At 27.8% G+C, this 12283-nt stretch overlaps 2 protein-coding genes across 2 annotated transcripts in view; one reads left to right on the top strand and one right to left on the bottom strand.

Moving 5' to 3' along the window:
* The window catches only part of Pka-R1 (protein kinase, cAMP-dependent, regulatory subunit type 1), a 319862-nt gene extending 316982 nt beyond the window's left edge, over nt 1–2880 (bottom strand). Inside the window, exon 1 of the mRNA XM_067047300.1 lies at nt 2534–2880. Coding sequence (XP_066903401.1) covers nt 2534–2719 — 186 coding nt within the window. The 5' untranslated portion in view covers nt 2720–2880. The remainder of the gene's footprint in view (nt 1–2533) is intronic.
* Nucleotides 2881–3033: 153 nt separating this feature from the next.
* Nucleotides 3034–11968, top strand: LOC106679550 (regulation of nuclear pre-mRNA domain-containing protein 1B). Its single transcript, XM_014418766.3, has 6 exons — nt 3034–3320; nt 3422–3670; nt 3855–4042; nt 6677–6776; nt 7061–7236; nt 11502–11968. The coding sequence occupies exons 1-6, from the start codon at nt 3170–3172 to the stop codon at nt 11655–11657; spliced, it is 1020 nt and encodes a 339-aa protein (XP_014274252.1). The 5' UTR covers nt 3034–3169; the 3' UTR covers nt 11658–11968.
* Nucleotides 11969–12283: the final 315 nt, after the last annotated feature.

Genomic DNA, 12283 nt, shown 5'->3' with positions numbered 1-12283 from the left:
TTCTAGGAATGGGAACATGAGTGTTACCACAACTTAATTGAAAATTGAAATTTCCTGAACATCTTAGGATGACCAACAATCGATAGTTTGAACCCTTATCTAATAGGTGGCACTACTGTTGTTACAAGAAACTATATTTTAATTTGAAAAATAAACATAAAGTAAATAGAGATTCAAGGAACATTGGCCAGTGAGTAACAAAACAAAATCCACATAAATAATGTTTCATTTTTTTTTTTTTTATTCTGTAAAAATCGACTTATAACAAAAACTGATGCAGAATTTTATTTTAAAAAAAAGTAAAAACAATAAATAAATAAGGGTTATTATGATAAAAGCAATAGAAATAAAGCTATAACAATTTTTTTTTTCCCAAATACTTCTTATTTTAACCAAATAAAGGAGAAAAATAACAAAAAAAAAATTATTTTATTTGTTATTCACTGGTTGCAAACCAGGGGGGTATCTAAACCTTTAAACTAATTTGAATTATTAAAAAAAAATTTAATGAAGTGAACTAATATCTAACCAAATTATTTATTAGTTTGGCAACAATAGTATTGGTTATGTTATTTTTTATTTCAGAGATAATGAAATCCCAGTTCCACATAAACTTAAAATGCATATTTTAGGTAAGTTTCATTCTTTTTTATGAATATTTCATTTATTACAGCATTCTATTGTATTTATCCACAAGGTTCTGATATGAAGTATTGAGATGCTAAAATGCATTAAATAATAATATAATACAATAGTTTCTTTAAGTATTGGAATATCCATAACTCCAGAAATGTTACAGTATTTTATCAACAGTGGAAATAAATATATTCAATCAACCTATCAGAAATACAAAAACAAATTTTTTAAATTTTATATTCCTGATAAATATTCCTAAAGGTAGAAAGATATTAAATAATTAAAAACTATGATAGGTTTATTTGAAAACTGATTGATCTTAAAGAGAAACATACGCTATTCTTCCTAAATTCATTTTTCTGTTTTTTTAACCAATTAGTATTTTAATAGCGTAGTATATATCTGATTTTTATGATGAAATTGAATCCAAAATTACAAATATGACTAAACATTGCACCGTACTTGACACTGCCTCAATTTGTCTAGAACTGCTAAGACTTTAGATCATTTAAAACAATTGTCAAAAAGAAAAAGTATCAACAACTCGTCAATAACTAACACCATATTTCGAATAAAAACAGAATTAATTGTTAATTAAAGTTATTTTAAAATCAGAAGTTATCAAACCAATTGAAAATTAAATTAAACGATAACGATAAACGATTTTATTAAATTAATTATTAATTTTTTTTCTTATTTTTATAACATTTCATTTCAAAGGAATATGTAGGAAGACAAAGAAATAATTCATTAATTCATATCTGTTCCTCTCATAAACTTTAAATTCAATAAGAATTCAAAGTAGTATTTTAGATTTTAAAAAGCATTAAATTATAGCTAATTTGGAAAATGAAATATGATTTATATAATAATGTGATAAAACTTGTTTATCTAAAAAAACTAGCCAAAGTAATTACTTGCAATGCTAAGTTAAGAAAAATAATTTAAATATCAGTCATTTAACGGCCTAGAAGATAGGTACTAGAAGAGGTGTCAATTTTAAAAGAATATACTATTCTAGAAGACAAGGTGGTCACTGTACTTTATTTTATTATTATTAAATTATCTGCAATATAAATTTTAAATAATTGTCATTTTAAACAAATAACATTTCGTTTAAAGTAAATAAATATTTGTTATTATTCATGTTATCAGTGGTATAACAATACCACGTACTAATACTAGTATAACAGAATTTAAGGTAAAGGAATAATAACATTAATAAACGAAGGATGAAATAACTTAACAAATGAAATCATCACTTTTATATCAATCCAAGGCCAAAATGTTGAAATAAATCTGATGATTTTGTAGATGAAGTTGTTAAGGCCTTTATTTTGCTTCTTTTTTTTTTAATATAATTTTTTATAGTAAAAAAGTTTAGCTTATATTATCCATAGAACAATTAAAAGTGAAAAGTTGTAATGTTGGTAAACTGGTACTCCGAATATTTATTATGTTCTGAAACCAAACATTAATTTAAAAAATTTAATTTGGCAGATCTGAGTTTGACAGTTCATGATGTCAACTTTGTTAAGCCGAACTGTTTGTTTCTTGACAAACTTGATTAATAAGGTACCTAAAATACTAGATAAACAATTGATAAAAGTTTGACAGTTCATGATATCAGTTGAGCTAAAGGAAACTGAGTTACTTTATTTTTTAACATATTTAATTACTAACTAAATCTCCTACCCAAAATATGCTTAAACCAAAATTTATTTATAATGTAAATTCATGACAGAATAAGAAAGTTACAATTCAGTTTTCAAGCATACATGTAATCTCATCTAGGTTATGATGATTGCATGAGAGAAAGTATAAAATAAGCAAAAAATGATTCAATGTGATAATGGAATGATAACAGATATGAAACATAAATACATGAACAACTTACCCTCTCCAATTTCTGGAAATATTCTCTCAGGAAGGAAATGGGGTTTTCTGGCCGAACTACACATAACTGTACTATGCAGTTTTTTAAAACTCCCTGAATATTATGTTTTTGAACATAAGCCTCGCACTCTCTCAAACTCTGAAATTCCCGCATAGTTTGTTCATCCATTTCCATTTGAGCTGCCATGTTAAGAAAAGAAATTAAAGTTAAATGCAGCCCCTTCGTTAACACCCGAGCCAATGACTTAAAAAAAAAATAGTCGGCTAAGATTCAAATTTTTTCACAAAGCTCGTACTGTACCAATGGGATAATTGAAATTATAAGCTAAGAGCAGAAAATGGATACCAGGCAAATGTAGGTTTTTGAGCTGCGCAGAAATTAACTTTTGATTTTGGAATACAAATTTTGAAATGCTATATTATACCAAACTATAGATTTTCTGTAATTTCGTATCATTTTTAATATCAGTTAAATTATTACATATGAAAAGTGGATAAACGGCAGATGTCAAGTATATGAAATACAAATGTGTGTAGATCAAAAGGGCCGAGACCCCCCTCTCCATCCCCAGGTGTGTAGGGCTGGTTGAGGCCGATTAGAGGCTAGTTGTGTGTTTGATTGTCGTCATTATGTACTATGGCTGGGTTTACAGAGACAGCCCTCCAGAAGAAACTGGAAGACTTGAACGAGTCCCAGCAAAGCATACAAACTCTTTCTCTCTGGCTCATACACCATCGGAAACATTACCAGCTTATTGTGAAGACTTGGTTCAAGGAAATGAGTAAAGGTAAGGCAGAGTAAGGTTACATTCCTCCAGGTTCTTAGTATTTGTTTTTGTTTGGAATGTGGCATGAGGCAAATAAAATTGAACCTAACCGGGATTTTCAGGGAACGAACTTCAGAAACTCACTCTTATGTATTTGGCCAATGATGTTATTCAAAATAGCAAGAAAAAAGGTCCTGAGTACACCAAAGAATTTGCCCCTGTGTTAAAAAAAGCTTTCAGACTGTTAGGGAACATGAAATGTAGTGAAAAAACCGTTAGTAAACTAGAAAGAATCTTGCAAATTTGGGAAGAGAGAAATGTTTACGATAAAAAGCTTGTTGAAGAGTACAAGAAAATATATCATAAGAAAGGTCAGTTAACATTAATATTAGTATGTATTTTTTTTATTCATTCATATTTTTTTTATTCTTTTAGTTGGTCTATGTTATGATTGTTTTACCTATGTTCAGCCTATTTATCTATCTTATATTCTATATTAATTAAATAGTTTATTGGTGATTAGTTTTGATTTAAGATATGCTACTTTTATCTCAGAAAATGATATTGTCGAAGAATCTGCACCTCCCACAAAGAAAGCAAAAGTACTACCGAAATCTCCTAAACCTGAAAGAAAGATCTCAGAAGTTGAAGTGGACGGCAAAAAGGAAGTGCATGTACGATTATCACCAGTTTTGCAAGTCGGTGATCCACCAGAACCAGAAGAACTCATTAGAGCATTAATGGTAATCACCACTATTATTTTCTATCAAAATTTTTATCCTCGCCAAAGATAGTTTGATGGATTAAACTGTTAGTAATACTATGTTATGTTGTTATTTAAAAATATATAATGGATTTTCTTGTTAAACTATTGAATACACTATCAATCAAACTAAAGAATCTAATGTGTTGATATTTTGTTATTTAGAGATTTGTTTCATAAGTCTCTTTAACACATTGAGGGTTATGGGACTGTCAGGTGAAAATTTCAAAGTTTTTGGTTGAATCAAATTTTTTCTTTATGAAGTATGGTTAAAAATATTATATTAACAGTATAAATGCTTAATTTCCTGTTTATGTTATTGTGATCCCGGAACCACCCTGGACCAAAGTATTTGGAAAACTTTAGGTTCGTAGGCGTAGCTAAGTTTTTATTGCAATAATATATCACTGTCTAAAAAAAAAATATTAAGTACCACCAAAAAAATAAATTACTAAAAAATTGAACTTGCCACAAAGATTAAAGGCTGGTTATCTCTATTACGAATAGAGGATGGGTTCTGAATCTTTAATAGACAAACAAGGGGTAAGATCTTAAAATTTTTTCGGGACAAGATGGGATGGGGTTCTGATGGACCAAGTTGAAAAATTTTGTATTGGGCTAGTGCAGTACAATATATAACCACAAAATCTATCCAATCAAGCCCTCAAACAATGTAATATCTCTCTAACAGACCATGAAGTAAACTAGAACTGCTATCGATCATTATTTGTACCTGGAAGAATGTCACCTGTCCTCACTGCACTCTCCCCACTCCCTGGTCTAGGTTAATGTCTTTGCCTTTATGTTTATTGATCTTTTTAGAAAGTTATAGCATCGGAAGCACAATAGAATTTAAATACCTTAAAATCGTTACCATTTGTGTTATAATGTAACATTAAAAAATTCTTTTTTGAAGTAAATTGTCAAAATGTTTTAACTTTCCTCAATTTATTATTTCAATATGGGATTAGTTTATTATGATCAAAAACTACAACAGTCAAGCAATACTGTTTCAAGGCTAGTTTTAGCCATTTGTATAAATTAATATTATGCAGTTTGTCACGAAAGTTCATAAAGTTATAAATTGATATAGGATATTTATTAGTTATTTATTAAATATATTTGTTTTAAAACCTGTATTAAGAAAGCAGTAATTATTATGTTGGAAAAATGTTAATTGACCATGTGTAATTAATTAAAGGGAAGATGGTCCAAGTGCGGTTAGAAACAACTGGACCCTATTCTTTTCATAATTATTGGCTCTTCAATTACCTGGTTATCTTATTTAAATCTATTTTTGATGGATGTCATTATTTTGCTAATGTAATGTTGGATTCTGAAATATTGTTTCCTGTCCAGTTAATTTAAAAAATAATGAATTTCTTTTGAAATATTTGAAATGTAAACAAATTCTAGCCTATGCATTCCTTTGTTATTTATCCCTAAAATTCTATCTTTACATCATTACAGAATACAATTTTAGATCAACATATAATAATGATTATCTAATAGAAATTATGTCTACAGTTACAATTGTACGTAGAAAAACTCATAACTATTTCTAAAATATTAATGATTAATAATTGTAGATATGCCTAAATGGTTGTAAAATGATTGACATTAGAATTGTATAATAACGTTTAATATTAGCCAAGATTGTGTGAAACGTCAGGGTTAAATAAAATAGATGGTGTCGAAGTTTAAAGATATTTTTATGTAAAACTTCCTATACAATAAAATGTTTACCGAAGTTAAATTCTCTGCAAAAGCAATTTCAAAAAATAAACAAATCAAATGATCAAAGAAATACACATTTGTTCTCTACTGTTCATTGAATGGAAATTAATTTAAGAAATAGTTGAAAAGAGCTCAGCAAAAAACTGGAAGAATTTGGAACGAACACCATTCTCCTTTTTGAATACCATATGACTAGAATAACACTCCATTTTGTGGACCAGTATAAACCTATTCCTATATTTTCATCAGCTTTCTAAACATATTCAGTACATTATGGTAATTGTATTATTTTAAATTAATGTTTTTGTAAAAATATGACAGTTAAGTGGCATTAGTATTATGGGTCATCTTAGTAATTGTATTTGTTTTTTACATAAATTAAATAAAAATTAGTTAAAACAAATGATTTTATTTAATGAAAGCAAGAAATTTGCTAGTGAAATGTTATTGGGGAAATTCACTTTTTTATGTAATGACCGAATGTGTCACAACATGGCTTTACTTTAAAACTTATCTAAAAATATATATATTGTAGTTATTTTCTACAATAACTCACTTATAATGTAATTAAATATTCAAAGTGTATCAATAATAAGAACAAAAATAAATTAGCCGATCCTGTGATCATGGTTAGAGAAAACTTTCAACTGGGTGAATAAGAGACCAGAGGAGTGGGGTGACTCATTAGGCAACAGGAGACACCTCTCAGCCAGGATTTGTCACTTCTCGTCTATTGATGTTGTTATTACAGGCCAACCGCTTTCTATGGTTTATGTCCAATTATTATACAAATATACATTTCATTAAAATTATTATTTATTCTCATTTCTATTGTAATCCATAGTGTTTTAACTATATTTCAGTTGCTTTTTTCCAGGATCTTGAAAATTCTGCATCAGTAGATGTGGCTGTTCGAGAGAAAATTTCTAAACTACCTCCTGATGTATCTGAAGTCAAACTCCTTTCAAAATTAGAGGGTAAGGCTATGTTTTATAATTTATCAAATTATTTCTTTTCGATGTCATGAAATGAAACCCAGTTATATTCTAACAAAAATACTGCTTAATAGATTTTGCAGTAAGATAATAAGAGTCTAACAAACAGAAAATTTTATATTTTATTGTTTTTTTAATTTACACATCTCTTCTGTGACAGGTTGAATAAAATTGAGTATATTTTGTTTGAGTTTTGAAATACAATAACTAGCTTTTATATGCCCTGAAAATATATTCAAACTTGTGAAATTCAATACCTTTTTTAGACAAAGAAGCAGCATTAAAACTTGCCGAGAGAGTTAATTCTGCCGTGGAACTGCTCACAGACTACAATAATAGGTTAGCTCATGAAATGGAAGAAAGGCGGAGGGTAATGCAGATGCTCAGGGACTATACTGTTCTGCAAAAGCAGCTCCTACAACAGGCCGAGACCAGACTTGAGGTATGTTGTATACAGTGTACATATGGTTTTCATACAAGGGTGAATCAAATGTAACTGATAATTTTGCTTAGCATTTCAAAACTAAATGATGGAGGGGAAACTGGCAGAACCAGTGCTCATGCTTTGTCATGATCGAACAAGAAATTCATTCATATGTCACAAGATCCTTAATCATAATGTCTTAATCGATGAAGGGGTTGAACCCTCATTGAGCATTGATAATCATAGTGAACCGACCTCATCAACCATAATTTAAACTTTTTTTTTTTTAAAGTGAATATTTTATTGAAGTTTATTTGAAAATAAAAAATTCTAATTCTTCGCTTTGAATTTCGGTTTTAAATGAAATCTATCATATATTAAAGCATATTCTTAATATATAATATAAGATCTACTACCATCATAAATAAATACCTATTCCAGTTCAGACAATTCATTCGGTGCCTGTTACAATGGTCCTAAATTTGATTAATAAACCTATCTTTAAGGGAAATAAATATTTTTTCTGTTTTTATAACAAAGAAAAAAAAGCCATAAGCATAGGTTGGGATGCTAATTAAATATCATATAAAAAAAATTTTATGGAGGGTACAGAATGTTTGCTTTAGCATTTGTCGCCATATTTTATTTCTATTAGCCCATTTTTTAAATTTAAATGTATATTAAGAACAGTAGCAAGAACAGAGTGATCAAATATGATTTTAAATTTGTTTTTTCCTTATGATACATGGTTTTTGCTTTTTCACCATCAAAGCTAGTCAATGAAGTTTTGTATTCGTGCAAGATATGGAAAAAAGAAAAATTAAATTGCATTTAACATGTTTACATGAATGAATAAATTGGGTTCTATGTTGTCAAATTTGTGTTCAGGCATAGCACCTATCGTAATCCAATTTTAATGGAATTTTCAGGAGTAAATCCATACCTATATTTTGAAAATGGCTCCAAGTTTAAGAGAAGTTGAAGATTAGTGTAAAAATGATCCAGTATCATTTTTATCTGATTACATCTACTACTTTAGCTTTCCCATTTGAAAAAGTAATTTCATGAATACCTTCCACTCCCTGTATTTCAAAACTGGCTTTTCCCATATATTTTATTTTCAAACGACATATCATTAATCTTAATATATAGATTAACATGTATTCAATAGGAATCTGTCGAAAGAGGTTAATTTCCGTGAAATAGAATTTTCAGAAAATAAAAGGGTTATGAAATGAAAAAGCAGATAAAAATTGATATAATAAGATATTACTTATATTGGCTCAAAAGAAAGTATAGAGACCTTGCTTGATGGTTTTTTTTTTTTTTTTTTTTCTCTATCCCAAACGGACCTTTCCATTTTGCAAGTTAGATATATTAAATGTTAAAAACTATGATTATGCTAGTCTAAATTTTTAAATACTTAAAAATCTTATTTATTATAAAATTAACAAGAAATGTAGAATTTAAAAGTCATCTTCGCATTTGTGGTTCACTGTGTGTACAAAGTGGTGCTAATTTTCCTAATAATATTGAAATATTATGCTCTCAATTCACTCAATTCAGCATGCTTTACCATTGTTGATTATTATCCAGTTAAATGATTTTTTCTTATTTTGTGGGGAATTTATTCTCGATTCAAATAAAAACATTAAAATATATATATTTTTAAAACATTTGGAGGTCTTTAATAAGTAATAAACAAACATTTGTATTTATACAAATAGGTGATATCCGAAATTCGCTGTATCTTTGCTAATCATTTTTTATTTTAGGTGATTTCTTTTTCTGTAACCCCATTACCTATCATATAGGCTCCTATACATTATTTGATAATGTATATAAAAATTTTGTAAATGTATAAATTTTTATATACATTTTGAGTTACACGTAATTAATGTTTAATTTATATTATTAGAACTTTTTTTCCTCTGGATAAATCAGGTTTTCCATGGTTTAGAACTTTTCTAGGAAAAACTGAAGATTTTGAAAAAAAAAAAAAAAAAAGGGTGGGGCTGGTAAATTGGTTTAGAACTATTGAAAATCTTAGATAAGTTACAAATGAACATTACATTTTTAATAATATAGATGAATAAAAAAGATTTAATACTGATAATTTGTTTTCTTTGTAATCGTAACAATATTAGTATTTGTAGTTTGAGACATTTACGACTTAAGCTAGATGGTCAATAGCACAGAGATTGTACCGATCTTTCTATACCAGCTATTTTGGTGGTGGCAGAGTCCTGAACATATTTTTCTTGTGTTTTATCTTTAGAGATCTAGTATATCCAAATGAAGCTATTTTAAAAATGCTAAATGATGTATTTTGCTCGCTATAAAGAGTCAAATTGAGCTCTGAATGTTTAAAATATTTTGGTGATAATATTATGAAACTCTATTTTTTTCTATAAATTTTAGTCATGTAATTTCTTAGTTACAGTTCAGTTCATTTCATCTTCAAGTTAAAAACATAATTGAAATGAAGTCAGGAATGAAACCTCCAAATTTCCCACAATGATTCTTGTTCTGATTATGATATTGTTACCTTGGATTAAGATATCTTTGTTATCAGACAAAATAATTTTATGGATTAGTATAAGATTTATGATTAGTGATTTATAATAGCTTAAAGATGACATAAATTTTAACGGCTTTGATATTCTCTTAGTGACTTTATTAAGAATTTGTCTTAGTTAGCCTAGTTATTCAACTAATTGTTATAAAATGCAAAAATTACCTAAGGATTTTCTAGATCTAAGTTATTATTTTTTCTTATTTCTATAATATAGGGATAAGATATTTAAAAAAATTAATTAATAATTGCATGGATTTAATTTTTTATTGATTATGCTAGCGTAGTTTTTTAAATATTGTCAGAATTTAAATTTTTTTATATATATTTATTAGGAAAAAGACTTATTGAATCAGTTGGCCTGGATGATCAGATTGTTGACTTAGGGAATATTTATTTCTGATAATATTAGTATAATATCTTTTCTTACTGCTGATGCAATATGATGCCACAAAAAATGATTTATTTGTTTTCTGTGTTAAGGATTGAGATAGATTATTTCAATTTCTCCCATCTTTCCTTTTTCTTTCTCCCTTACCCACGTTATTGAGTCACATTTACCATAACAAATGATTGCTAATTATATTACTCCCTGTTCTTATATAACTTTATATTTTACTTCTTCAATTCTGTTATTTTACGTAAATATTGAATTAATAAATTTGTTAATTGAATTTATAAGTTTTCTCTCTCTTTTTTTTTTTAATAACTTAAATTTTAAATAGTATTCTTTTTTCTAAATTAAATTTTCTTATTGGATTTTGTACATATATACATTATACAATTTCTTCCTATATTACTTGCATACCTTTATTAGGGGTATTCATGATGTTTTGTTAAATGTAAAATTTGTTACCATGTTAAATGTTATAAGTATAGGATTGTGAGCAGCCCTATATAAAAGGCATGTTAAATGCATAAGAGCTCCCAGCAGATTTTCTGAGTAACTTGTTTCCTTCCAAAACTTCACATTATTGTTTACTTCTAAGTTTTGATTAAAGCAATTTATTACAACATGTCTAAATTGAGTGAAAGATAGAAGCTGTGTGAAAGTATGGCCCCTCAGTGCCTTGTTGATCTTCTAAATTGTGAGGAAAAGAATCAAGATGAGCTAATTGGCAACTGTCATTCCACTATTATTATTGTCATCCATTGCTTTATTAGTTATAAAAACATTTAAAACAATTCAGCACAAACTACTAGCAAGTAATATGTATAATACTACATTGCTTGTTACTATGACAACAAACAAAGTGAAGACTAGCTCAGCTGGTCTGTTGCGTGACGTCATTCTCCATTTAACAGACCTAGTAACAGACTCAACCATTTTATGTTATATCATTTTAACATGATAAAAGAAAGAAATATTTCTCCATTTAACACACTTTAATATGTTAACTAAATATCATGAATCTCCCTATTATTTATTATCTTCTTATTTTTTTGTTATTCTGCATTTCCTTTAATCATTATGGTTGTTATCTTGTTTTTCGTTCTCAGCCCAGATGAAGACCTGGAATTCAGACCAAAACATTGCCACTAATAAATAAGTTTTACTTATTTATGTTCTTTACTTAACCGTGCCTTCAACCATTAATCATGAATTTAAAAATAAATAGTGTATACAAAAAATTAAAATAATGTAGTAGAATATATTTTTTTTTAATCTATGCAAAAGTAATATTTATTCATTTTCTTTTTCTCATAGGAGTATAAAGATAAGTTAATAAAGGTGGAGCAGGTGAGGCACGAAGTGCTATCCCACCTTTCCAACCTCCCAGATCTCCGAAAGCTCCCCGACGTCACGTCTGGCAGGCTCGCACCCTTACCTTCAGCTGGTGACCTCTTCAATGTTATATCATAGTCTCACAAATTAGTTTTATTGACTATACGAAGTGAACTTGCGTGTGCGTATATGTTACAATATATGTGTAAACAAAAAAGAGCAATTAAATATAGAGTATATATAAATATATTTATGTATAGATATTTGGTTGTTTATAAGTGATAAATTTAATTTTAGATTCAGCATGGATTTAAGACTATATGAGTGTATTTTTGTTTTAAGTCTTAAATTTATTTTATCATCTTCATTTTTTTCCGGAGGCACTGATGCAGACCGTCTATTTATATAGTGTTATATTGTTAGAAGAGAATAAAGTTTTTATTATTTGATGCTTTTTTTTTTTTTTTTTTATTAAAAATTCTATTTTATATATTGATTAGTCTAAATAGATAGATGTTACAATACTGTACAATATATGTGTTAATGCAATGTATTTTTGATGTTCTTCCTTTACATCACATAATTATAGCATTTCAATAATAGACTTCATATTAAGCTTTATACCCGTAAATATTTCTTTTCTATACAGTATAGAAATAATTATTGTAATACAGTCGAACTTAAATTTATTGAGCTTAAAGGATCTTAACTAGAAAATTAATTTATAGAAAAATAGCTAATTTTCATCAGTGACATAGTTATTT

This window comes from Halyomorpha halys, unplaced genomic scaffold (genome assembly GCF_000696795.3).
Source record: "Halyomorpha halys isolate HHAL.00 unplaced genomic scaffold, Hhal_1.1 Scaffold208.1, whole genome shotgun sequence".
NCBI lineage: Eukaryota > Metazoa > Arthropoda > Insecta > Hemiptera > Pentatomidae > Halyomorpha > Halyomorpha halys.
The sequence above is the reverse complement of the archived record's forward strand: the minus strand, read 5'-3'. Positions and strand labels throughout refer to the sequence as shown.